This window comes from Schistocerca nitens, chromosome 3, assembly GCF_023898315.1.
Source record: "Schistocerca nitens isolate TAMUIC-IGC-003100 chromosome 3, iqSchNite1.1, whole genome shotgun sequence".
Taxonomy (NCBI): Eukaryota; Metazoa; Arthropoda; class Insecta; order Orthoptera; family Acrididae; genus Schistocerca; species Schistocerca nitens.
This window is the reverse complement of record NC_064616.1, coordinates 562576220-562600986: the sequence shown is the minus strand read 5'-3', so window position 1 is coordinate 562600986 and position 24767 is coordinate 562576220. Positions and strand designations below refer to the sequence as shown.

Here is a 24767-nt window from a genome sequence, read left to right as displayed (position 1 = left end):
TTGGTCCTGCATATTCACATTTCAGCTATAAGTGGCATCTTCAGTACATTTGAGTGAGTTACCATCCAAGAAACTCGCAGCAGTACATGATTAGATTAGATTAGACTCGATTAAGTTTTCGTTCCGTAGACCTAAAAATGTGATAATTCTCGTGAGTGTGGAACATGTCAAAGAGTGCAAGATAAAAAGCATAGAACATTTTAATATAATACTGATTTCCCTGATCATTTGTCAGGAGATTGTGAAGATATGTGAATACGTTACAGTAAACTGGAACTGTTAATATTTACATTGTCAGAATGAAACATAGTTATGCACCTTCAGTAAATTTTTCATATACCGAGCGAGGTGGCGCAGTGGTTAGCACACTGGACTCGCATTCGGGAGGACGACGGTTCAATCCCGTCTCCGGCCATCCTGATTTAGGTTTTCCGTGATTTCCCTAAATCGCTTCAGGCAAATGCCAGGATGGTTCCTGTGAAAGGGCACGGCCGATTTCCTTCCCCATCCTTTCCTCACCCGAGCTTGCGCTCCGTCTCTAATGACCTCGTTGTCGACGGGACGTTAAACACTAATCTCCTCCTCCTCCTCCTCCTCCTCCTTTTCATATACAGAGCACGTAACCTTGATTGTTGTGAAGTGCTGTCAAAACTGAAATCTAACAGTCGTTTTTACCTAAGCTGGTCTAACAGTTTCTGTTAAGATATTCATCTATAGAGCTGAAGTGTTCCTGGCGCGTCTGATGCTCAGGTGATATCCAAAAACTAGTCCACGATCGAAGACAATGAGATCTCCTGATGCGGCTCATTCTGCTGTTACTGCTTCTTTACTGACAACACAGTACACACCGCTTCGTTTTACACTTGCAGGTTGGTCTTTCGTGACTTTACTAGTGTACAGGAAGAACGTAACTCACTCAAATGCACTGAAGATGGCTTTTTATAGCTGAAATCTGAATATGCAAGAGTCACAAAGAAAAGCAATGCGACTGCGACAGATTTCTATAGTCCTATCCTTCCTCAAGTTAAGCTTTGTTCGTTGCGCACAAAGGTTCCTTATGGAACCAAAGTTTTTTTATTTTTTTTTAGAATCTTTATTCAATCCAATAATATCATACATAATAACCCACCACCTTATACATTAGTGGGTCTTAACATCTACAATACAATTCAATGATGTTAGCAGCATTTTCTAATTCTAGTTTTAATCTACTTACATGCTACAGCAAATGATGAGCTAGTTGTTCAATGGGTAAGAACTAATCTCTACTCTAATCTAACTATTCTAGAAGCTACTTCCAGCAGCGTTACAGGCGTGCCAGTTATTGAATAAACCTACTTTTTTGGCCGTGCCCACCGAGCTAATCCCAGTGGGCGTGTCCCTGGCACCGGGCTGGCCTTTAGAAAATCGCTGCAGGTTCTGTTTGGTGATGTCCTAATCTACTTCCTACTCAGAATTATCTATCTACTAGGTCACCATCGGTGTGTAATTGTCAAGTTCGGGTGTTTGCGCGCCTTCCCCCTGTTCCAGGACGTGACGGATTAACCAAAGTTGTTTAAGAGATATTTTCGGTAGTAGTCGTTTCTTTGTGATGTTACTTGGACGAAATGACTGTGTGATAATAGTGTGCTTATACAGACGCGGGCTGAAGGTTAGCCTGCCTCTCGTAGGCAGAAGATAAGAAGACTAGCGGTTGGAGAACTAGCATGCCCCTCCCAGTTAATTCGTAACCTGTATTCTTTCTCCGTACCTGCGCCCTTGGCGAGGGTCTATGCGGCCAGCCTCGATTGCACGTTTGAAGCAGAGAAAGACGACGGCGGGTTGCGGTTGCAGGTCGCAGTAGCGGCGCGGGCGCGGCCAGCCAGCAGCAGCCGCCGCAGCAGCCGCAGCCGGAGCCCCACCGGTCGCCGCCGGACCTGGAGGAGGGCTCTTCGCAGGGCGCGGCCGGCGCCGGCGCGGGCGCTGGCGCTGGGGAGCCGCACGGCAGGCGGCTCGCCGCCCCCGCACCCGGCCCATCGCAGGTAACGCCCCAGTCGACGAGCGAGCACTGAGGAGCCTACTGAGCTCAGTACGAGGGTCTTCCAATAAGTAACGCAACACACTTTTTCTGAAAGCAGGTTGGTTTTATTCAGGATTCCAATACATCATAATATTCCCCACCCTTTTTGCTACAAAATCCAATTTTTCGACATAATCTCCGTTCAATACCACGGCCTTCGCTACCTCACTGGGAAGGCCTGTATGCCCGCACGCTACCGCTATACTGATCGACGTCGGAGCCAACGTCTTGCTGATCAATAACCTTCCCACGGACTGCACCTTTGGTTGGGCGAAACAGATGGAAGTCGGAAGGTGCGACGTCCGAGCTGTAGGATGGATGATAAAGAACCGTCCAATGAGGTATTGTGACCTCTTCTCGGGTGCACAGGCTCTTGGACGAGTGTGTCAGCACTACCTCCAGAGAAGGCCAGTTGAAGAGCGAGATGTCTGATTGTGATCCGTCGAGCATGTCAGATGAGAGTGTCCGCACGTTCTATCATTGCAGGAGTCACATCTGTATGCTGCCGGCCAGCACGGGGGAGATCGGACAGATTTGCGCGACCTTGTTGCAATAATGACAGACGCCTCGTCCGATGACTCACTGAGCGTTTGTTCATTGCCAGGTCTCCGTAGACATTTTGCAAGCGCCTATGAATATCTGCCATGCTCTAGTTTTAGCCAAAAGAAACTCAATTACAGCACTCTGCTTGGAATGAACCTCCGTTACAGATTCCATTTTGCAGGCTACGTATAGCTCCGCCACCTATCGGAACTCCATGAAACTATAGGGGCTGAAGCGGGAAAATTTCACAGTGTCCCACAACAAATTCCGCATTTTTCCAACTGACTCAAGCCGAGAAAAAAATGTGTTGCATTACCTATTGAACGCTGCTCGTACAAAGCTGGAAGCCGAAACGTGACTCTTGATGTCACAGCCCCCACGATAGCACAGGGAAAACTGGCAAATTGTTCTGTTAAACAGAAGAGTGTCAATTCTTGTGCGTGGCCCCTCCCGCCGGAGGTTCGAGTCCTCCTTCGGGCATGGGTGTGTGTGTTGTTCTTAGCATAGGTTAGTTTAAGTTACTTTAAGTAGTGTGTAAGTCTAGGGACCGATGACCTTGGTGGAAAGTTGCAAGCATAAGCACTACTAACAACTCCGAATACTCCTCACGAATATAGCGTACCCGACAAACATCGTCATAGATTTCTGGTCAAAGATGGCTTTTAGTAGACTCTACAACGTGACACTATATATGTATGTTTGTTTTGTAGTACGCTGAATGAATCACCGGAAAGTTCTAAGAGCAAGCACTACTCTGAACACCTCTCTTCTGGATAGTCGCCAGAACAAGCACTACTACACTCCTGGAAATGGAAAAAAGAACACATTGACACCGGTGTGTCAGACCCACCATACTTGCTCCGGACACTGCGAGAGGGCTGTACAAGCAATGATCACACGCACGGCACAGCGGACACACCAGGAACCGCGGTGTTGGCCGTCGAATGGCGCTAGCTGCGCAGCATTTGTGCACCGCCGCCGTCAGTGTCAGCCAGTTTGCCGTGGCATACGGAGCTCCATCGCAGTCTTTAACACTGGTAGCATGCCGCGACAGCGTGGACGTGAACCGTATGTGCAGTTGACGGACTTTGAGCGAGGGCGTATAGTGGGCATGCGGGAGGCCGGGTGGACGTACCGCCGAATTGCTCAACACGTGGGGCGTGAGGTCTCCACAGTACATCGATGTTGTCGCCAGTGGTCGGCGGAAGGTGCACGTGCCCGTCGACCTGGGACCGGACCGCAGCGACGCACGGATGCACGCCAAGACCGTAGGATCCTACGCAGTGCCGTAGGGGACCGCACCGCCACTTCCCAGCAAATTAGGGACACTGTTGCTCCTGGGGTATCGGCGAGGACCATTCGCAACCGTCTCCATGAAGCTGGGCTACGGTCCCGCACACCGTTAGGCCGTCTTCCGCTCACGCCCCAACATCGTGCAGCCCGCCTCCAGTGGTGTCGCGACAGGCGTGAATGGAGGGACGAATGGAGACGTGTCGTCTTCAGCGATGAGAGGCGCTTCTGCCTTGGTGCCAATGATGGTCGTATGCGTGTTTGGCGCCGTGCAGGTGAGCGCCACAATCAGGACTGCATACGACCGAGGCACACAGGGCCAACACCCGGCATCATGGTGTGGGGAGCGATCTCCTACACTGGCCGTACACCACTGGTGATCGTCGAGGGGACACTGAATAGTGCACGGTACATCCAAACCGTCATCGAACCCATCGTTCTACCATTCCTAGACCGGCAAGGGAACTTGCTGTTCCAACAGGACAATGCACGTCCGCATGTATCCCGTGCCACCCAACGTGCTCTAGAAGGTGTAAGTCAACTACCCTGGCCAGCAAGATCTCCGGATCTGTCCCTCACTGAGCATGTTTGGGACTGGATGAAGCGTCGTCTCACGCGGTCTGCACGTCCAGCACGAACGCTGGTCCAACTGAGGCGCCAGGTGGAAATGGCATGGCAAGCCGTTCCACAGGACTACATCCAGCATCTCTACGATCGTCTCCATGGGAGAATAGCAGCCTGCATTGCTGCGAAAGGTGGATATACACTGTACTAGTGCCGACATTGTGCATGCTCTGTTGCCTGTGTCTATGTGCCTGTGGTTCTGTCAGTGTGATCATGTGATGTATCTGACCCCAGGAATGTGTCAATAAAGTTTCTTCTTCCTGGGACAATGAATTCACGGTTTTCTTATTTCAATTTCCAGGAGTGTAACAACGCGCCTCATCACTACGGGGTAACCGACAAGTACCGTCATGGTCTTCTGTGCGAAGACACCTTTAAGCACTTTCATCAATGTCATATTTTCTAGGTTAAGTTTATAGTTCACTAAACGAATAACTGGAAAGTCGCAAGCACAATCACTTCTAACAACGCCGAACACCCCTCACCAATATGACGCAGCCGCCAAACACCATCACAAATTTTTGTGCCAACACTAAAGGGAGGTTGTTTTTATGCATTTATACTTCGTGAAATCTAAAACGGTCACCCAAGGTGCAATACGAGGAAAATGTGATATTTCAACTAAAAGACACATTCGTATCACGTTATGCACGTGCCACTGGGCTCGTGTGGGACATCTGTGTCTATGAAAAATCAGAATCTATACATTTAAATCGGTACGTGGCAGTGCATGAAATGGCTTGATATATACCGCGGTAGCTGGTGTCATTTTCCTTTTTGAACTATTCGGTGCATCGTAAGGGCAGGTAAAAGCATGGGAAGGAAAGAAGTTCGGATTTATACGAGGCATCAGAAGGAGGATCAATGATTACAATGGATGGCAATTTATTTGGTCTTAAGACACTTGATCGCCACGAATCCTTAAAAAAGATAGACGTAAACGTCTGTAACACGATAAATATGGACAACAAAAATAATGTCACAATCTTAACTACGTATTCCTCTAATACAGTTAATAACACAAGTTCATGAACATGGGGATACTATTACAGATATAATTCGCTTTATGTAGTTGATGGATATGGAGGACAGTACGGGACGAAGGCTTCGAAAACGATTCATTTAAACTCTCAGACATTAGCACGTTAGCCTTTAGGAATAGATGCAACAGGATTTTGGAGTGCTCTACTACTACAATCAGTCCCATTGGAGTGAAAGCAGGGAGAGAACAGTTATGTTACCAGCCAGATGTCATAATAGCGAAAAACACTTTCACGTATGACAACACAGAACACAGTATTGCTCATTAGATGCAAGATAAGGAACACATGGCAGGTTCTGCTCAGTACGATTATGTTCAATAACGGGTGGAGCCCAGTAACTCGGATTAATATTCTCAAAATACGGCTGCGGAATAACTGAGTGTGATCGGTGAAGGCGATGGTATTCTCATTTTATCAGCTCAGACTGAGTTTCGATTGACTAAGTTGCCACGTGTTAGTATGGTTACTGACAAAGGACCATGACCAAAAGCACGATTTTAACATGTTGAAATAAAACGAATTGTGAAAGAAAAGTCTTTGAAAGTTTCATGAACAAACATGTACACTCCTGGAAATGGAAAAAAGAACACATTGACACCGGTGTGTCAGACCCACCATACTTGCTCCGGACACTGCGAGAGGGCTGTACAAGCAATGATCACACGCACGGCACAGCGGACACACCAGGAACCGCGGTGTTGGCCGTCGAATGGCGCTAGCTGCGCAGCATTTGTGCACCGCCGCCGTCAGTGTCAGCCAGTTTGCCGTGGCATACGGAGCTCCATCGCAGTCTTTAACACTGGTAGCATGCCGCGACAGCGTGGACGTGAACCGTATGTGCAGTTGACGGACTTTGAGCGAGGGCGTATAGTCGGCATGCGGGAGGCCGGGTGGACGTACCGCCGAATTGCTCAACACGTGGGGCGTGAGGTCTCCACAGTACATCGATGTTGTCGCCAGTGGTCGGCGGAAGGTGCACGTGCCCGTCGACCTGGGACCGGACCGCAGCGACGCACGGATGCACGCCAAGACCGTAGGATCCTACGCAGTGCCGTAGGGGACCGCACCGCCACTTCCCAGCAAATTAGGGACACTGTTGCTCCTGGGGTATCGGCGAGGACCATTCGCAACCGTCTCCATGAAGCTGGGCTACGGTCCCGCACACCGTTAGGCCGTCTTCCGCTCACGCCGCAACATCGTGCAGCCCGCCTCCAGTGGTGTCGCGACAGGCGTGAATGGAGGGACGAATGGAGACGTGTCGTCTTCAGCGATGAGAGGCGCTTCTGCCTTGGTGCCAATGATGGTCGTATGCGTGTTTGGCGCCGTGCAGGTGAGCGCCACAATCAGGACTGCATACGACCGAGGCACACAGGGCCAACACCCGGCATCATGGTGTGGGGAGCGATCTCCTACACTGGCCGTACACCACTGGTGATCGTCGAGGGGACACTGAATAGTGCACGGTACATCCAAACCGTCATCGAACCCATCGTTCTATCATTCCTAGACCGGCAAGGGAACTTGCTTTTCCAACAGGACAATGCACGTCCGCATGTATCCCGTGCCACCCAACGTGCTCTAGAAGGTGTAAGTCAACTACCCTGGCCAGCAAGATCTCCGGATCTGTCCCCCATTGAGCATGTTTGGGACTGGATGAAGCGTCGTCTCACGCGGTCTGCACGTCCAGCACGAACGCTGGTCCAACTGAGGCGCCAGGTGGAAATGGCATGGCACGCCGTTCCACAGGACTACATCCAGCATCTCTACGATCGTCTCCATGGGAGAATAGCAGCCTGCATTGCTGCGAAAGGTGGATATACACTGTACTAGTGCCGACATTGTGCATGCTCTGTTGCCTGTGTCTATGTGCCTGTGGTTCTGTCAGTGTGATCATGTGATGTATCTGACCCCAGGAATGTGTCAATAAAGTTTCCCCTTCCTGAGACAATGAATTCACGGTGTTTTTATTTCAATTTCCAGGAGTGTATTTAACATAGGGATGAAGAGATGCATGAAATGCTAATCTCATTAAACCATATTCACACTTGGGTAGATCTCACGGCCAAAGGCTGTATTACAAAACGGGATTTTACGTGTAAAAACGAGTGTATACAACCAAAAATATGACCTCAAAATCAGTTATCGAATTTTGTTTGGAACAAATGAAAAAGCGCTGCATGCAGATGAAAAACCGCTGCATGATGAAAAATCAACTCTATGCCTAACTCCAAACCATATCAGAAAACTCAAGAAAGATACCATTTTATACTCGCGAGGCCCCGACAAGGACCGTCTGAACGTTCGCAAAATTTCCGCGGGTCCGTCCTCGCCAAGTGGTGGGGAGGACCTGAACCGTTACTTGTTATCAGCTGCAGGTCAGCGAGGTTGAAAGAGAACGGGACATCTCTTAACTCGCCCTGCGTTTACTGCTAACCCCCCACTACCAGAATACTGCATGTTTACCAAGCGAGATGTCACCGTTGTTACACTCTGGACTTGCATTCTGGAGGAAGACGGTTCAAATACACGCCCGATTGTCATGGTTTAGGTTTTCCGTAATTTCTCTAAATCGTCCCAGGAAAATTTCAAGATCGTTCTTTTGCAAAGGTCGCGGTCGATTTCCTTCCCCGCCATTTCGTAAGCCGAGATTGTTCTCGTTATGTTCGTAGAAGCGTTAACGGGAAGATATATGGATCAAGAAGGTGTCACGCCATAATAAATAAACAACATTTCCCGGCACATTATTCTTCTAGAGGCTCCTCACAACAGTAAAAGAGTGAAACTCAATGTGACTCACGTATTAATGACATGCTTGTAAGTACGAGGTGACAAATATTATGAAACGGAACTGACAGTACCTTTTTAAGACGCCTTTATCTAGTCTCTACAACGTGACATCAACTAGGTTTAGTTTGATTTTCAATGAAAGGATCATTAAAAGGTTGAAAGCAGTAGCACTACCAACAATTCCGAACGCTGCTCGGCCGGATGGCGTAGTCGCTAAACGCCGTCACGGATGTAAAGACGCCTTTGAGCAGTGTCTCCAGTTTATTATTCAATTTATTGAGAGGACTGGACAGCATCAGGGAAAACACTTAATAAAAACAATTTCGCTGACTTCGTGAAATGTTTGAATAAATATGAAGACGCGCTTAGAAGTTCTATGGGTGCCACAGAGATACAGTTGACATCAACGAAGTGAGCACGTGGCTTTACTCGGCGATTGTCTTGAATAAGTGTCTTTAGTCGACATAAAAGTTTTTTGGGTCTGCTACCGCGTTTTATACATTATGACGCGATACCATACCCAGAAAACTTTTATGTCGACTGACTCTGGTCGCGGAAGCCTACGCAATTATAAGTGTTTTTAGCTTTCTTTTTGCGTCATATTTGTTTGCGTGCTCAAGTTTTCATCGACTTCCTCTGTCGTCGAATTAGTCGTTGACGTCTTCGTCGTCGCCGCCAGGAGTTAACTGTCGTATTAATAGGCCGTGTGGTACTTTCGTATATAGTTGGCCGAATTATGTCATGGGGGTGACACGAAGCCACGGAACTAATATGATAATGAGCAAGGATCTGGAGGTAGTAAGGTGCTGAGCATAAATTAAATAATTCTTTTAACATATTTATTAAACACAGAGGCCAAATTTAACAACAACAAAGGTGAGCATCACTTATTCCCCACATATGCCGAGTTTAACATAAATAATTAGGAACCATTAAGCTCATGGAAATATGATAAACAAAAAACCTTAAATTAAAATTTCTGTAATAGTATAGAGGATTTATTTCTTGTAATCAAAACTAAACAAACTCTTTGAACTCTATAAATACTAGAAAATCACCCCAGAGGTACTTACTGGTTCTAACAGCAGTTTTGGCTACTTGGGAGTCAATATTACAAAGACCACAATGTGCATACGCTTGAAACATTAAAAAAAAAAACTTTAGAGGTAGCAGAGTATGCAACTTCTACACGGACTTTAAAATAACATGGTGAACATTAGCAAATCAACAAACATAAGCAGTTATTCACAAGAGCAACCAAAGATAAATCCAATGCAAATAAAGAGACTGAAACGTGTGGATTAAACAAAAGCACGGTAACCAGTTTGGACTCGACCCACATCCCGAACGGTTGCTCGATTCAGTACAGATTCTAAAATATACATACAGAAAGTAAATTAAATTTACATAACATATTAATGGCAAATAGCGCACTGGCCTTCAACCATGACAAAGGAAGTGAGGGCAGGCAACAGAGTTCGTTTGACCCGTCAGTACATGGGATTAACAGCGTAGAATTTACATAACTAAATAAATTACAACACACATGGGGGACTTTTAATCTTAAGTTACAGTGAAAAGTCTTAAAGAACCTAAACCCAGAGAGTTCAGGAACCAGTAGTGCAGGTAAAGGCTAATCTTTCTAGATCAACGTTAACTGACAATGAAAAAATTTTAAATATACCTAAACATAGAAAACACATGCGCCAGTAGTTCAAGTAAAAGAAAGTCTTTCTAGACCAGGTGCTCACAAACAGAACAAGATAAAATGTAAACCCTCATACAGTCGAATAAATGTTTAACTAGAGCACGTCCGTATTACCGGCGACTCTCCAGTAGGCGTAGAGACACTCCTCAAAGTAAACATCAGCCATCCAAACTTAGCGAGTGCACCTCCACAGTTAGCAATCTCAGGAGGCGATCCAGAGAGACTTCTCACCAGTCAACCCCCAGCAGATAGACTTCGAGTGTGAGCTACGTGCGCGTTTAACTTCCGCTCGAGGCACCGCAAGGATGTCACCTACAGAGACGTCAGAGAAACTGCAGCTATGTGACAAGACCCAAAGTCGTTCAATAACCAAACCACGGCTCAGGAGCTTCAATATGGTACCAGAAATTATGTCGATGTCGGTGATGGAGGAACCTTAGTTGAGATCCGATTGCTTTAGATGATGGATAACCCAGCTTATTTCTTTGTAGCCTTTTACCATCGTGTGTGTTTTTCATGCACTTCTAAGGGTGCAGCTACTGTCTCGGTTAAAGTTGTATTTTCTGATCTCAATGGTTTCTTTGATGACAGACTCCCAGTATGTAGGTGCATGGCATCAAATATAACCCCGGTAGCATACGAAAGCATGGAAGTTTCGTGAATTCGTGATGTCTCCATGACGTAATTTGGACTACTACATATGAAAGTATCACACAGCCTATTGGTGTGACAACTAACTCCTGACGACAGTGACAGAGGAAGGCAATGAAAGCTTGTGCATGTAAACAAATCTGACGTGATAAAAATACTAAAAAAATTGTCAATTAATGAAGTTGGTTTTTATTATGTTGGTTCTTCAAGTAACCTATGCCCTACCAGTTAACTATGTCTTCCTTATAGCATCATATGTCCTCCATCGACCTACATAAAACAGGATCGACCACATCTACCGCTGTGTCTCAAGACTTTGCCCTTTCCCCTCTCATTTACATCCTGTACACTGCAGGCATTCCTAGTCGTACAACCCTCACCTATCCCCGGCATTATGCTCACGTCTTTGCATACCTAGATACCCGGCAAAGGCTCCAATTCCTCTGTGCCTTCCGCCAATGTTACTTGAACCTCCTGACATAATAATTGGAAACTTCAAGTAAATCCACGGGAAAGCCAAGCCATCATCTTTGGCCGCACTACTCAGACTTTCCGTGGTCTAGGTTTCCTCATCTCTCCATCTGCAACTAATCTATTCCTCTCAGCCGGCCGCGGTGGTCTCGCGGTTCTAGGCGCGCAGTCCGGAACCGTGCGACTGCTACGGTCGCAGGTTCGAATCCTGCCTCGGGCATGGATGTGTGTGGTGTCCTTAGGTTAGTTAGGTTTAAGTAGTTCTACGTTCTAGGGGACTGATAACCACAGCAGTTGAGTCCCATAGTGCTCAGAGCCATTTTTCTATTCCTCTCACTAACACAGTAAAGTATTTAGGACTAACACTCGACAGAAAACTAATGTGAATTGCACACCACCTTATCACCCATCACAAACGCCGGACACTCACTGAAACTACTAACCGTGCGATCCTAGACCTGCATCCTTCTACTATTTTCCTCACTTACAAATCCCACAGCCACCCAGTCCTAATTAATGCCATTGTTTTCTTGATCTCTACCTTTTATAAATCCTACAAACTCCTAGATATCATAGAAAATCTGCTCATCGCCTCGCCTTCCATGTTCGCATACTGTCGTCAACTCGCGTTCTGTATCAAAGCTCATCAATTTACCCCATCTTCTTCTCATGTTGGAGCACCTTCGTACACAGTACATCAATCAGAAAACCTAACTCAGCAGCCTCTAACCCACCCACTAATCACCAACCTAGGTACCCTGCTGCGACACTGCATCCACGTCCCACCTTTCATGCACCTCCATGTCTTGGCCAAAGAAGAAATGTGGCTCGCGATATACCCTTCTTTCCAGCCCGAGTCAATAACTCTCAACATGACCCAATCCGCCCTCTTTCTCCCTTATTCATCCGCTATAAGCTGCTTTCTATGGTTCTACAAGGTCCCGTTGTAGTATTCATCATATCACCTCCATCAGGAACATGACCATTTTTATGCACCACCAGCATCATCACTATAGCATGGAAGCATTAACTTCAGCTTCCATTATTGTGTAAAATCATTTAATTTAAATCATAAAAATATCTTCACCAATGTACGGTTTAAAACAGAATTTGTTTCAGCTGTTTTGTATAATTAAAACTTTTTTAAGCGTGTTAAACCTTTGGCTGAAGGGCCTCTGCCAGTCGCCTTTGCCCCTCAATTGGTCTGATTGTGTACTGAAATTGTATAACAACTAAATCGAAATTTGTGTCTAAGGAATATGGCCATATGTACCCTGCCCACTCACTCACTTGACCACCTGTCAAAAGACTGAGTAACCACCAGTTGTAGCAAAGGCCGCTGTGAGACGTGCAGGAAGAGTGTCAGTGAGGTTCTGGAAGGATGTGGAGCCATGCCGACTTCAGAGCCGTGGTCAGTTGAGCTAATTTTCTCGGTTGCGGATCCATGCCTCGAACAGCGCGATCGAGCTGGTCCAACAGATTCTCTACTAGGTTCGAATCCGAGGAGTTTGGTCCTTAGGGGAGTACGATAAACTCATCCTGGTGCTCTTAGAATGACGGACGTATAGTGCTAACTGTGTGAGATGTTGCATTGTCCTGCTGGTATACGCTATCGGGCCGAGGAGAAACAAACAGCATGTACGGGTGGACATTGTCCTCAAGGATACATGTATACTTGTTATCCATTGTACCTTCCAGAATGACTAGTTCACCCAGGGTATGCCACGATAACATTCTCCATATCATAACGTTCCCTCCTGGTTCCAGGGTGTTTCCTTTCAGACGTTTCACGCCGTACGCGTCAACGGCCATCTGTCGAATGGAGATTAAAAAGTTATTCATCTGAAAAGGTCACCTGTCGCCGATCAGTGTACGTCCAGTTGCGATACTGTCGAGCAAATTCTAGCCTTCGTCGGTGACGAACAGCAGTTACCGTGGGTGCACGAGCCAGGCACCTGCTGTGGAGACCCATATACAGCAACGTTTGCTGAACAGTCGTTGAGAAGGCCCTATTGGTAGCCCCTTAGCTGTCAGTTGCTTGACAGTTACAAGTCTATTCGCACATTTCCGCAACCGTCGTTCACCCCTGTCATCTATAGCCCGTAGTGCAGCACAGTTGCCTCGGCGCCGATTTTGCCATGCACGGTGTACTTTAACCACGGCGGCACCGGAACAGTTTATAAACTTAGCCGTTTCGGAAATCCTTCCACCCTTGGCCCGTAAGCCAATAATCATGCACTTCGAGATGTCAGCTAAAACTCTGCGTCTCCGCATCACGGCAACGACTTCACTGTTTGCGACGTCCCCCTGCTAGTGCTGCCACCTGCCGTCTGTGAGTGATCATCGCTCGTTGACTTCGAACATAGGCTATTGTCACATTAATCTGACTGTATCGTATATAAAACTTACATTTAACGATATACAAAACGTAAAGAACTGATTATTTATCAAGTCTGAATACATCGAAAATGAAACTCGAATTAATCCCAAACGCCAGACGGTGTGGCCGAGCGGTTCTAGGCGCTACAGTCTGGAACCGCGAGACCAATACGGTCGCAGGTTCGAATCCTGCCTCGGGCATGGATGTGTGTGGTGTCCTTAGGTTAGTTAGGTTTAAGTAGTTCTAAGTTCTAGGGGACTGATGACCTCTGAAGTTAAGTCCCATAGTGCTCAGAGCCATTTGAACCATTTTTAAGCCGGCCGTGGTGGTCTAGCGGTTCTAGGCGCTCAGTCCGGAACCACGCGACTGCTACGGTCGCAGGTTCGAATCCTGCCTCGGGCATGGATGTGTGTGATGTCCTTAGGTTAGCTAGGTTTAAGTAGTTCTAAGTTCTAGGGGGCTGATGACCACAGATGTTAAGTCCCATAGTGCTCAGAGCCATTTGAACCATTTTTTTAAATCCCAAACAAAATGGATGAGTTCGATAGGAATTACAATATGAGATGGGATGAAGAGCTTAGCGGACCTTATTCAAGTTCCTGGTGAATAGAGTGTGACAGTCTTCAATCTTAGCGAACGGACCATTTCCAACGACCCTGACGTCACACTGTTGTCTTTCGTTTCTCCCCGTCATCCTCCTCGAAGTAGACAGTCAGCTCGCTGCGCTGTGCCGAGAACGTGTGTGTGAGAGGGTGTTTTGTACGTTGCCGCAGCTCGGCGGCGGGCTGAGCATCCGCGCGCTCAAGAAGCTGGCGGCGACGCGCGGACGCCCGCACAAGCGCAAGCTGCTCTCTGACGAGGACAGCAGCTGCTGCAGCTCCGACGAAGACGACGAGGACGACGAGGACTCGTCGGCGGCAGCGGCGGCGGCTGCGGCGGCGGCGTCGGTGGCGGCGTCGGCGGCGGCGGCGGTGGCGATGGCGGCGGCGGCGGCCAAGCGAGCGGCCGTGCTCAGCCCCGCGTCCTCGTCCTGCCACTCGTCGTCGGCGGCGGCCGCGCTGCCCTCCGACCACAGCCCCAAGCCCGACGACCCCGACGGCCAGCCCGGGCCCCCAGGTAAGCGCCAGTTCTCTCAACTCTAACCTCGGCTATTGCGAAAACGCCAGCGATATCGAAACGAACGTTGCCTACTAGTGACAGAACGCATCCTGATAAATGCTTCCAGTTTCTCATTTTTTAAAATTATTTTACAGTTATCTAGTCCCCCTATTGGGGGCGGGCTGCCATTGGTCAAATTGCCCTTCTTCTACCATTCTATTATAAAATTTACAATCTGAATATAAATCTTTAAGAAGGTAAAAGAGGCGACGATGTTTATGAAAATATGATGGTGATTTGATGTAATTCTCTTTATTACGAGCATAATATGACGGGGCTCCTGCTAATTATAGCTACTGGGATGTGAGAAGTGTTGGAGGAGGATGTTTCATACAGGGTGGAAATTATTTAAACCGAAGAATTCTAGGAGGTTGCTTGGGACACCAAAACAAGCTTTTTCTCCTATACCAAATTACCTGTGAGCATTTTTTAATCCGGCAGAGGGCGTAATCGCGCTGAGCACTCGTGAAATTGTGCATAATATAAGGACGGATCTGGCTAATGTCAGAAATGTCCTTTATGAGCAATGGTTAATCCATTTCACTTACAGAGAGTGCACAACCTGGAACCAGACGCCGGCCGCGGTGGTCGAGCGGTTCTAGGCGCTTCACTCCGGAACCACGCGACTGCTACGGTCGCAGGTCCGAATCCGGCCTCGGGCATGGATGTGTGTGATGCCCTTAGGTTAGTTAGGTTCAAGTAGTTCTAAGTTCGCCGGCCGGAGTGGCCGTGCGGTTCTAGGCGCTACAGTCTGGAGCCGAGCGACCGCTACGGTCGCAGGTTCGAATCCTGCCTGGGGCATGGATGTGTGTGATGTCCTTAGGTTAGTTAGGTTTAATTAGTTCTAAGTTCTAGGCGACTGATGACCTCAGAAGTTAAGTCGCATAGTTCTCAGAGCCATTTGAACCATTTTGAAGTTCTAAGTTCTAGGGGACTGATGACCTCAGATATTAAGCCCCGTAGTCCTCAGAGCCATTTGAACCATTTGGAACCAGACAATTATCCTCTCAGAGCACAGTTTTCACATTTGCATGGAACAATGTCAAACGCATCCTACTTTTTCTGTCCTGTGTAGTGTTAACAGGTGAAGGAACGTTTGGGCGTGATTGGGTTTTCAACATCCACAATTCGCATCTTTTGAGTGACATTAATCTACATGTCACATTTACTTGTTCTCGTCAGCTGCCGTTCTACTTGAATGTGTGGGCAGATGTTGTTGTCACTGTATAATTGGGCTATATCTTCTATCTAGGCCATTAAATGACAGGCATTATTACTGTTTCCTCCCCAGACCATTGTCAGAGTTGTTGGGTGACGTGCCACTCGCTGAAAGAGAGCACACTTTGTTCCAGCAATACGCGGCGCCGGCACATTTTGGTCGTCCTATGCGTCGATTCTTGAACCGCCAGTTTCCAGAAAAGTGAATTGGCAGTGGTAGTCCTGTACCATAGCCTACTCGATTCCCTATTTGACATCTCTGGGCTTTTCTGTGTGACGTGAAATGTACAACCTTGTTTACAAAGCCCCTGTTGAATCAGAAGAGGACCTGATTGCCCAGATAGCAGCAGCAGCAGTAAGAATTAAGGACACTCCTGCAGTCTTTGACCGTGTTAGATAGAACATGACGTACCGGTGTAACCTTTCTTTACAAGTCAATGGAGGCATTTTTGAACCTCTACTGCAAATGAGGTAATTGTGTTTTGTTAATGTTGTTATCTCTTGATAATAAAGAATTAAAAACTTGTTTGTATAACTTTTTGTCCTCACGGGAAAAAACATTAGAAAACGTGTTTTCATTGTCTCATGCAACCTCCAAGAGTCTATTAGTTCAGTTAATTTAAAAAATCCTCACAGGAAAATATGACGTTAAAGAAAAGTATATTTTTTTCGGTATCCTGTTAAACTTGCCAAAGTTTGTGGGTTTAAATAATTTTCACCCTATAGAAAAAAAAATCTGGGAAGGAAGTGATATGAGGGGTGTAGATGCTGAGTGAGATGTCAGCTGGGCAAAGAACTTTTATTTACGAAGGTTACAGTAGGTTATGGTTCCAAGGAAGAAGAAATTGCAGGGATGAGTTCATGGTCTGAGAGTGGAAGGTGACTAGAATTATTTTGAAAAAGCTCATAGTGTGTTTGGAGATAAAGGGAAGGTGGAATGTGCTCCTAGAGGAACGGCCTACTGGCTTTCAAGGACGAGGAAGACTATAGGGGCTGGTTCCGGCGGAGGTTCGAATCCTCCCTCGGGCATGGGTGTGTGTGTTTGTCCTTAGGATAATTTAGGTTAAGTAATGTGTAAGCTTAGGGACTCATGACCTTAGCAGTTAAGTCCCATAAGATTTCACACACATTTTGAAGACTATAGGGTTCTTGGGAATCAATTTTACGGGAGATGTAGGAGAGGCGAAGGTGTTCTAGATGTGGGAACTTTATGAGCTGCTGCAGGATACGAGTGGGAGAAGGTAGTCGGATACTGAAAGCGATGTCAAGTGCATGTGCTTCCAGGATTTGGTGGGAGCGGAAGTTTGTGCTGCAGGGGCATAGTAAGAAAGGGGCAGACTCGGGTTCTATGTGTATAGATCATGGTTTGTTAGTAGTTGTAGTCTAATTTGGGCTCTCTTTTGTATGGTTACTAGCTGAGGGTTGCAGGTTATTTTTCATCGAGTATTCCTTTATTTGGTTACTTTTTGCAATCAGACCCAGATGACTGCGCGACGTCACTGTTAAGGCTCTCCATCTGCCTCTGTCTTTTGCTGTCAGTCTCCAGTTCCCTGAGACTTCCAACTGCAACAGGTTTTGTCTTACTCCATCCATCCACCTCTTCCTGGGTCTTCCCACTAGTCTGCTGCCGGATGAGACCCATTGCACTTTTGCGCTGTCTCGTTGTTTCCATTCTCTCCACGTGTCCAGCTCATTGGAGTCTTTTGCTTTTCATATTACAACGATGTTAGCCTCCTTGTATAGCTCTTCTAGGTGTGTGGGATTAAAGGGACCAGACTGCAATGGTCATCGGTCTATAGCTCTTCTAGTTCTGGACTGTGCGCCTTCTCTATTCTCCACCAGTTATATCCCAGACCGTGCCATACATTTGTCTGTGGCCGTTCTCTCAAATGTTAGCAGTCGGTTGACGTCATTCTTTCGACTACTCCAGAGTTGATAACCATATTGATGTTTTATATAGTCTTAGTTGTAGTTGTTTAGATACGTTTCTAGATTTTAATACAGAATTTAGAGAGTAATACCATCTGTTTTATGGCTACAGTCTTACTCTGATCTCTGCTTAAGTTGATATCACCTTACTTCACTAAAAACTGACCCAAGATATTCGAATTCTTTCACACGCTTGTAACTGAAATAGTTCACTGTCAGATCTTGTGAGTTATGGAACTTTCTTTCAATTGGCATGTAGTCAATGTTTCAGTGTCCGCCCCTGGTAGCTGAGTGGTCAGAGCGACGTAATGTCATACCTAACGGCCCGGGTTCGATTCCCGGCTGGGTCGGAGATTTTCTCCGCTCAGGGACTGAGTGTTGTGTTGTCCTTATCATCATTTCATCCCCATCGACACGCAAGTCGCCGAAGTGGCGTCAACTCGAAAGACTTGCACCAGGCGAACGGTCTACCCGACGGGAGGCCTTAGCCACACGGAAAAAAAAAGTGTTTCAGTTCTAATTTGTTGCCAGTATATCGGTGCCACTAGTTCCATGGTCTTAACATTTCCTTTGAGTTCTTCTTGTGTGCATTCTATTAGGCAAATGTCATCCGCACAGGCCAGATAGGTAATATTCTCATTGTCGATTTGAGTACCCTGAAATTTCTCTTTGTTGAACTCCCGCTTTATCTTTTCGAGTGCCAGATTGAAAAGGTCAAGTAATAATCCATTTCCTTGTCTTAACGCTGTTTCATTTAGGCGGATTGAACGCTTGTGGATTTCCGGGACGGAATACTTGGGTGTCTGAGTGTTTAGTGGAATGACAGAAAGGTATCGCTGGTTGCGCCTGAAAGTGAAGTTGTCGAGATGCAGTTGGAGGATTCGTTGGGAAATCTTTTCATACAAGTCTCTGAAAAGTTTTACTTCTAATTTTAACAAGTGCTATAATGTTATATGCCTTCTTTCAAGAGCTCCACAAGGCGTTTCAAAATAATGCCGTACAACGTCGAGGTCTCCATAATTTCCGTGCCGTGTGGTGTCGTTCGATGGAATTTCCAGACGTGAGTTCGTATACTTACTTTGTTCCTCCGAACACCTCGGCGTGTTCCTATATATATTGACGCTCCCTGCAGAGAACCTGTACTCACAAACCCATTATAAAACCTTAGCTGCCGGCCGGAGTGGCCGTGCGGCTCTAGGCGCTACAGTCTGGAACCGCTTGACCGCTACGGTCGCAGGTTCGAATCCTGCCTCGGGCATGGATGTGTGTGTTGTCCTTAGGTTTAAGTAGTTCTAAGTTCTAGGGGACTTATGACCTCAGCAGTTGAGTCCCATAGTGCTCAGAGCCATTTGAACCATTTCTGAACCATAACTGAGATAATATTTACGAGTCGCTTGTACGAAATTTCGCTCGGATATCTTCTACTCTCCTGAGAATAAACTTCTGACCATGAGTTAAGGTATCACCGAGATGTACGAGAAACGTGTTACGTGGCGACAACGTGACCACTAACGTGTCTTGGCAGTATTATGATACGTGACAAGTGACATGAACACGAAATGTTGCAGAAAACCAGCCATGGGTGCACTTAATGGGTGTGGTGTTTGTCCGTCAGTATGAGATGCGATGCCTTTGCTTGGAAATACAAGATGCACAACAACACTACTGCAAATCATATCGTCGGAGTAACACCCTCTGGATGTCAGCAGTGGTCTGCGGTGGCGGTATTAAGTCTGCAGTCCTTCGAGCTAGATTGTCACAAGCATTTTCAACCGAAAAACGAAAAACGAGATGGTCTCTATAGACGCCTGATTTCTTCAGGTAGTCGTCCACTAGACAAACCCTCTTTGGAACAATCATAATCATCTTTCAGGTGGAACGAAGTAGACGCACATTCCATTTAAGATGCCATCATTATAGATCGCAGCCATCACAGTATGCTTGGACAATACACATTGTTGTACGTGACCCTAGACATGATGCCGTTTCAGACATCGCTAATCGCTCTCTTTGCAGACTGTGAGGATTTCAGCATTCACAAGGGACGCTGGGTCGCTGGTTATGTGAGTGTCCTGGAAAACGCTCCAGGTCTGCTCATACGCCAGCAAGGATCTACTCCCATTGTTAGTAGCAATCACTACATCGATTGTTAGAGCAACCACGTCTTCTGCCGTCGGTATATTCCGCAAAATTTGTGGAATTCGCGAATGGTTTCTGAGACTAACTACAATTCTAAATTCCCCATACTCCACGTCACCTGCGTTTTCTAAACAAACCAGAAGAACAGAGCACTACTACATTAAAAAATACCAGTGCTTAAACACTGATAAACGTTCAAAGTGCCTTCCGGTACATTATCTGTGACTTCAAATCAACAGTGGCCCTAGAAAATGGTCGTGACTGTGTGGGTGATGCTGGCGAAGGCGACAGTTTACTCCGATACAATAAATCTGCTTCAATAACTTCGTCACTGCACCACTCGCACTTTCACGGCCACTCATACTGTGTGTGGAGTGCTCTAAGCCTGATTAGAGGATTTCTCTGGCGCCTGTTGAAGTATTCCTTGTACAATTGGCCTACCTTTTACCTGATTATCACCAATAGCTCCGCTCGCTGGTCCTGACGGTCCATTCGATACCGACCATCCGCCGTGTCATCCTCTGCCATTGGTGATATTCGGATGTGGTATGGAGGGGCATGGGAGCAGCATGTCGCTCTTGCCGTCGTTGTCCGTTTCCCACTCCTAGGGGACACTATTTCCCACTCTGTTAGCTCCTCAGTTGGCATCACGAGACTGAGCGCAACCTGTTCCACCACCCGACACCGCAAGTATCTCATAAGGAAGACTAATAACAGCAATAGCAGGCAATCAGATGTTGGGGTATGACTCTACAAAAGTTCACTTGTCGATACCTGCTAAGATCGTAGCACTCTTTCGAGTCACAAGGGCTAAATGCCACCGAATTACTTAGAAATCAATTAGAAGATCTGATATGCCATACAGACTTTGTGGAGCAGTTGATGGTTTTCAGTAACTTTAGCCAGAACCTCTTCTGGTACCCCCTAATAATTCTGTGACATTTAGATGGTAGGTACCTAATTACTGGTGTAAGAGCAGTTTCCTGAACGTCCAGAGAGAGTCAGCACAGCAATGACGAATACTTCACTGAAGTTACAGCCTCCACCAGCCAGCATCCACCATATTGCTCTCTCAGTCGTTGACAGGTTGCCATCTATTTAAGCCGCTACTTGTTAATAAAGTTAACTGGCATCACGAATCTGCACCCTTTTCCAGTCCACCCATCAAGGACAAATCCCTGGCAGTACTGGCAACGGAGTCTGTGTCCTTTGCGTAGCAGTCAGACACTCTAATTATTTAGCTACGGAGGCGCTTCCAGATGTTGGACGAAAATATGGGAATACAAAAAACATAACACATTACCAAGCCTAAAACGGTGTAAGAAACCCGCTAGCATTCAAAAGAGCTTCCATTAGTCTCGGAATGGATAAACACAGTCCTGTACGGTTTTCAAGGGAATGTCATGCCACTCTTCCTGCAAGATAATGGCAACTTCAAGTAAAGATGATGAAGGTGAATCATGCACCCTTCTCACCAAAGTAGACCACAAAGGCTCAAAATATTGAGATCTGGCGATTGTAGTGGCCAGAGGAGAAGCGACACTTCATCCTCATGCTCACAAAACCAGTCCTGCACGATTTGAGTTGTATGAACAGGGGTCTTGTCGCAGCATCACCATTCGGGAACAAACGTTGTACTATAGGATAGACCTAATCAGCCAAAATGGTCACACAATTACCCCAGGCAGTAATGCGACCTCGCAGAGTAACCATGGGACTCATGGAATATCACAATACGGTTGCCCAAATCATCACAGAACCCCCGCCATGTTGGGACGTAAACACGGCGACAAGTTGGAAACAGCGTGAATCAAGACTCATCCGACCAAATTATTTTCTTCCACTGCTCTATGGTCCAGGTTTTATGACTTCAGTTTTCGTGTTGCAGGCATTTGCTTCAGTGATGAGTGGTTTTGGAATTCCCTGCTTCTGGAGGTCCCTTCGTGTTGTTTTTGTTCTGACAGGGTTCGCGAGTACGACATTCAATTTTGCAGTGTCTCTTGCAACACTCATTCTCATAGTTTTCGTCACCATCTTCTCCAGTGACCGTCTGTCACTTTCACTCAATACACATTTTTGTCCTGATTTTGACTTGACAGATGACGCTTTTCCATTTTCCCTTAATGCATTATAAATCTTATGCCACGGTGGCTCTTGAAACACGAAACACTTCGGCTACTTTGGTCATAGAAGCAAACCTGCAAGCTTGAGTAGCATTTGCGTTTGTTTTCAAGCATGCATTTCTCGCGGTGTTTTCATATTTTCGTCCAACCCCTGTATTTTACTATCTCTGTTTCGTATAAGATCCACAACAGCTTCCAAATTTCATCTGGCGACCCTGCCAGGATCTCACGAAGAAGACTAACGCAACTTCGATACTGACAGGTGGTGGCGGAGCAGGGGGCGGCGGTACGTCGGTGAAAGACCTGGAGCACGCCATGTCGAAGCACCTCCCGGCGGCCACACCACCACAACAGCAGCAGCAACAGCAGCAGCCGACGGACTTCAGCACGGACGCGCTTCTGAAGCAGCAACAGCAGCAGCAGCAGCAGCAGCGGAGTACGATCCAGTGGATCGGCGCGCATCACCTGGGGGCGCACGGCGCGCACCAGGCGACGGGGGCCGGCCCGCTGCCCGCGTCGGCGCTGCTGCGCCAGCTGTACGCCAACCGCGAGAGCGTCATCCGCGCCAACGTGCACGCTGCCGCCGCCGCGCGCGGCTCCTCCGCCTACTACACCGCCGACCAGGTTAGTCAGCGAATCAAACCAAATACTGGCCTACCTCACAACTTTCGATCGCCTTCTCTATAGATAAACTGCACTACTTGAAAGTTGCCAACAACTAACAATGTGTGGTTGTGTAGTTTTGTCAGTACTGGGAAAGCGAAGCCTTGAACGAAAGCAGGAAAGTTAGAATCTGACGTTCCATCAATTTCTAGGTCACTAGAGAAGGAACCCTACTACATACGGGAAAGGATAAGGGGAAGGAACTGGCTCTGCATTGCTCACATTTTAAATCAGCCTAAGTAAGGGTCGACAAACTAGCTTTGACCTGCGAGACATGGCTAAACGTCTCACTCCTCCAATGTCAATAATTACACTACTGGCCATTAAAATTGCTGCACCACGAAGATGACGTGCTACAGACGCGAAATTTAACCGACAGGAAGAAGATGCTGTGATATGCAAATGATTAGCTTTTCAGAGCATTCACACAGGGTTGGCGCCGGTGGCGACACCTATAAAGTGCTGACATGAGGAAAGGTTCTGTTGTGTACATAGTTCCGCGCAGTCAGCGCGTACACAACTTTCCCACTAGAGCGCGCCCCACTAAGCACAACAGCGCAGGCGCAGCGCTCGTCCGTCTCCGCACTACGAGATGGCGCTGCCTTAGAGACGGACCAAATTCTGCTTCCGCCAATCCGCGTATTAATATGTAACGCAGCCAATGAGATTGCTGCTAACGTAGAACCTTTTCTCCTCGCGGATCACACTCGCGCAGTGATACCTGAAGCGCGAGGTATTATAACGAGTGCACAGACCTCCGATTAGTCAGTCTGCATCAGTCTGCTTTAGTCTGCATTTGTCAGTTCTAGTATATTATATGTGTCCAATGAATACCCGTTTGTCATCTGCATTTCTTCATGGTGTAGCAATTTTAATGGCCAGTAGTGTAAAACCCTTTAGCTACTTAACTACTCGATGTCCGGCCTCTGGGCTGGAATATGTACACAGCTATCAGTCCATATCTTGCCTTCAGCTGGTCCCTGCTGTTGTGTACGTCTTCGTACACAGTGATAAGGAGTGGGGGGCTACAGAGTGCTATGGTTACTGTCGTCGTGAGAAAGCTGGACAAGAGCAGAAATGATTAGCGAACAAGTTACACAGCAAACAGAAGATTTAAGTAATTTGTATTTTTCCGAGCGTACGCAGACTCATTACAAATAACGCAGCAAGAATTAGAGTTCAGCTCTCAATGTCAACAAGGATGAGGCTCTCTGAACTAAAGCACGAAATAGGGTATCGAGGCCGCGACTAGGCGGCATCTGCGTAGCGTCAGTAGCGACGTGGCTCCAACGCGAGTGGGCTGCGTGCCTACCGCCAGACGTCCTATACTGCGGCAGTAGAGGGCGCTCGGAGTCCACAGCCGCTGGAGGCGTGGCTAAGCTGGTGCGCACCTTTGGCTCCGCCAGATCCCGCACGGCCACTGTCGGGAAATAAGTAATTCCGTTGCCAGCTTTATGACGCCCGTGGGATGGCATCGATATGTGATACCACACCTAGCAATGTCTACAATGACAGAACAAGAATACAGATCAAAGTCAGTAGTCAAAAGTCACACAAAAATGCCAACTCTTCAAGTTCCCATGAAAACAAATGTAAACTTGTTTCATTACTTAGATCTGGCCAAGTCTGTCTATTCCATAAAATGTCACCTCCAGCTAGTTAACGAATCCTCGATTTGATACCAGCTTCTTCGCATCTTACACGTGGGGCACCATAAATCATACTCCAGCACATTCAGTTTTCCGTATCGGAAGAAATACTTTGTGGATCACGGTGGTTCACAAAGTCTCTGAAGTCATAAATTAGTAGTACTTTCGAACCGGCACGTCCATTTCAGAAAGTCCGCCATTCCAACATCCAAAAGGGCTACTGATCGAATTCCCCGATTTACTTAACTTCAGACGTGCAAGAATCGAATATTGGATACAGCTTATATTAAATTATTTATATAACTATTAGTTGTTTTAAGAAATTCGGCAGT

The 24767-nt window shown here is 46.9% G+C and overlaps 1 protein-coding gene across 1 annotated transcript in view; it reads left to right on the top strand.

The window, feature by feature from the left end:
* LOC126249335 (protein trachealess-like) overlaps positions 1–24767 on the top strand; it is a 330727-nt gene that overhangs the window by 286832 nt on the left and 19128 nt on the right. Inside the window, exons 10-12 of the mRNA XM_049950991.1 lie at positions 1834–2021; positions 14177–14672; positions 22386–22747. Of these exons, the coding sequence (XP_049806948.1) occupies positions 1834–2021; positions 14177–14672; positions 22386–22747 (1046 nt within the window). The remainder of the gene's footprint in view (positions 1–1833; positions 2022–14176; positions 14673–22385; positions 22748–24767) is intronic.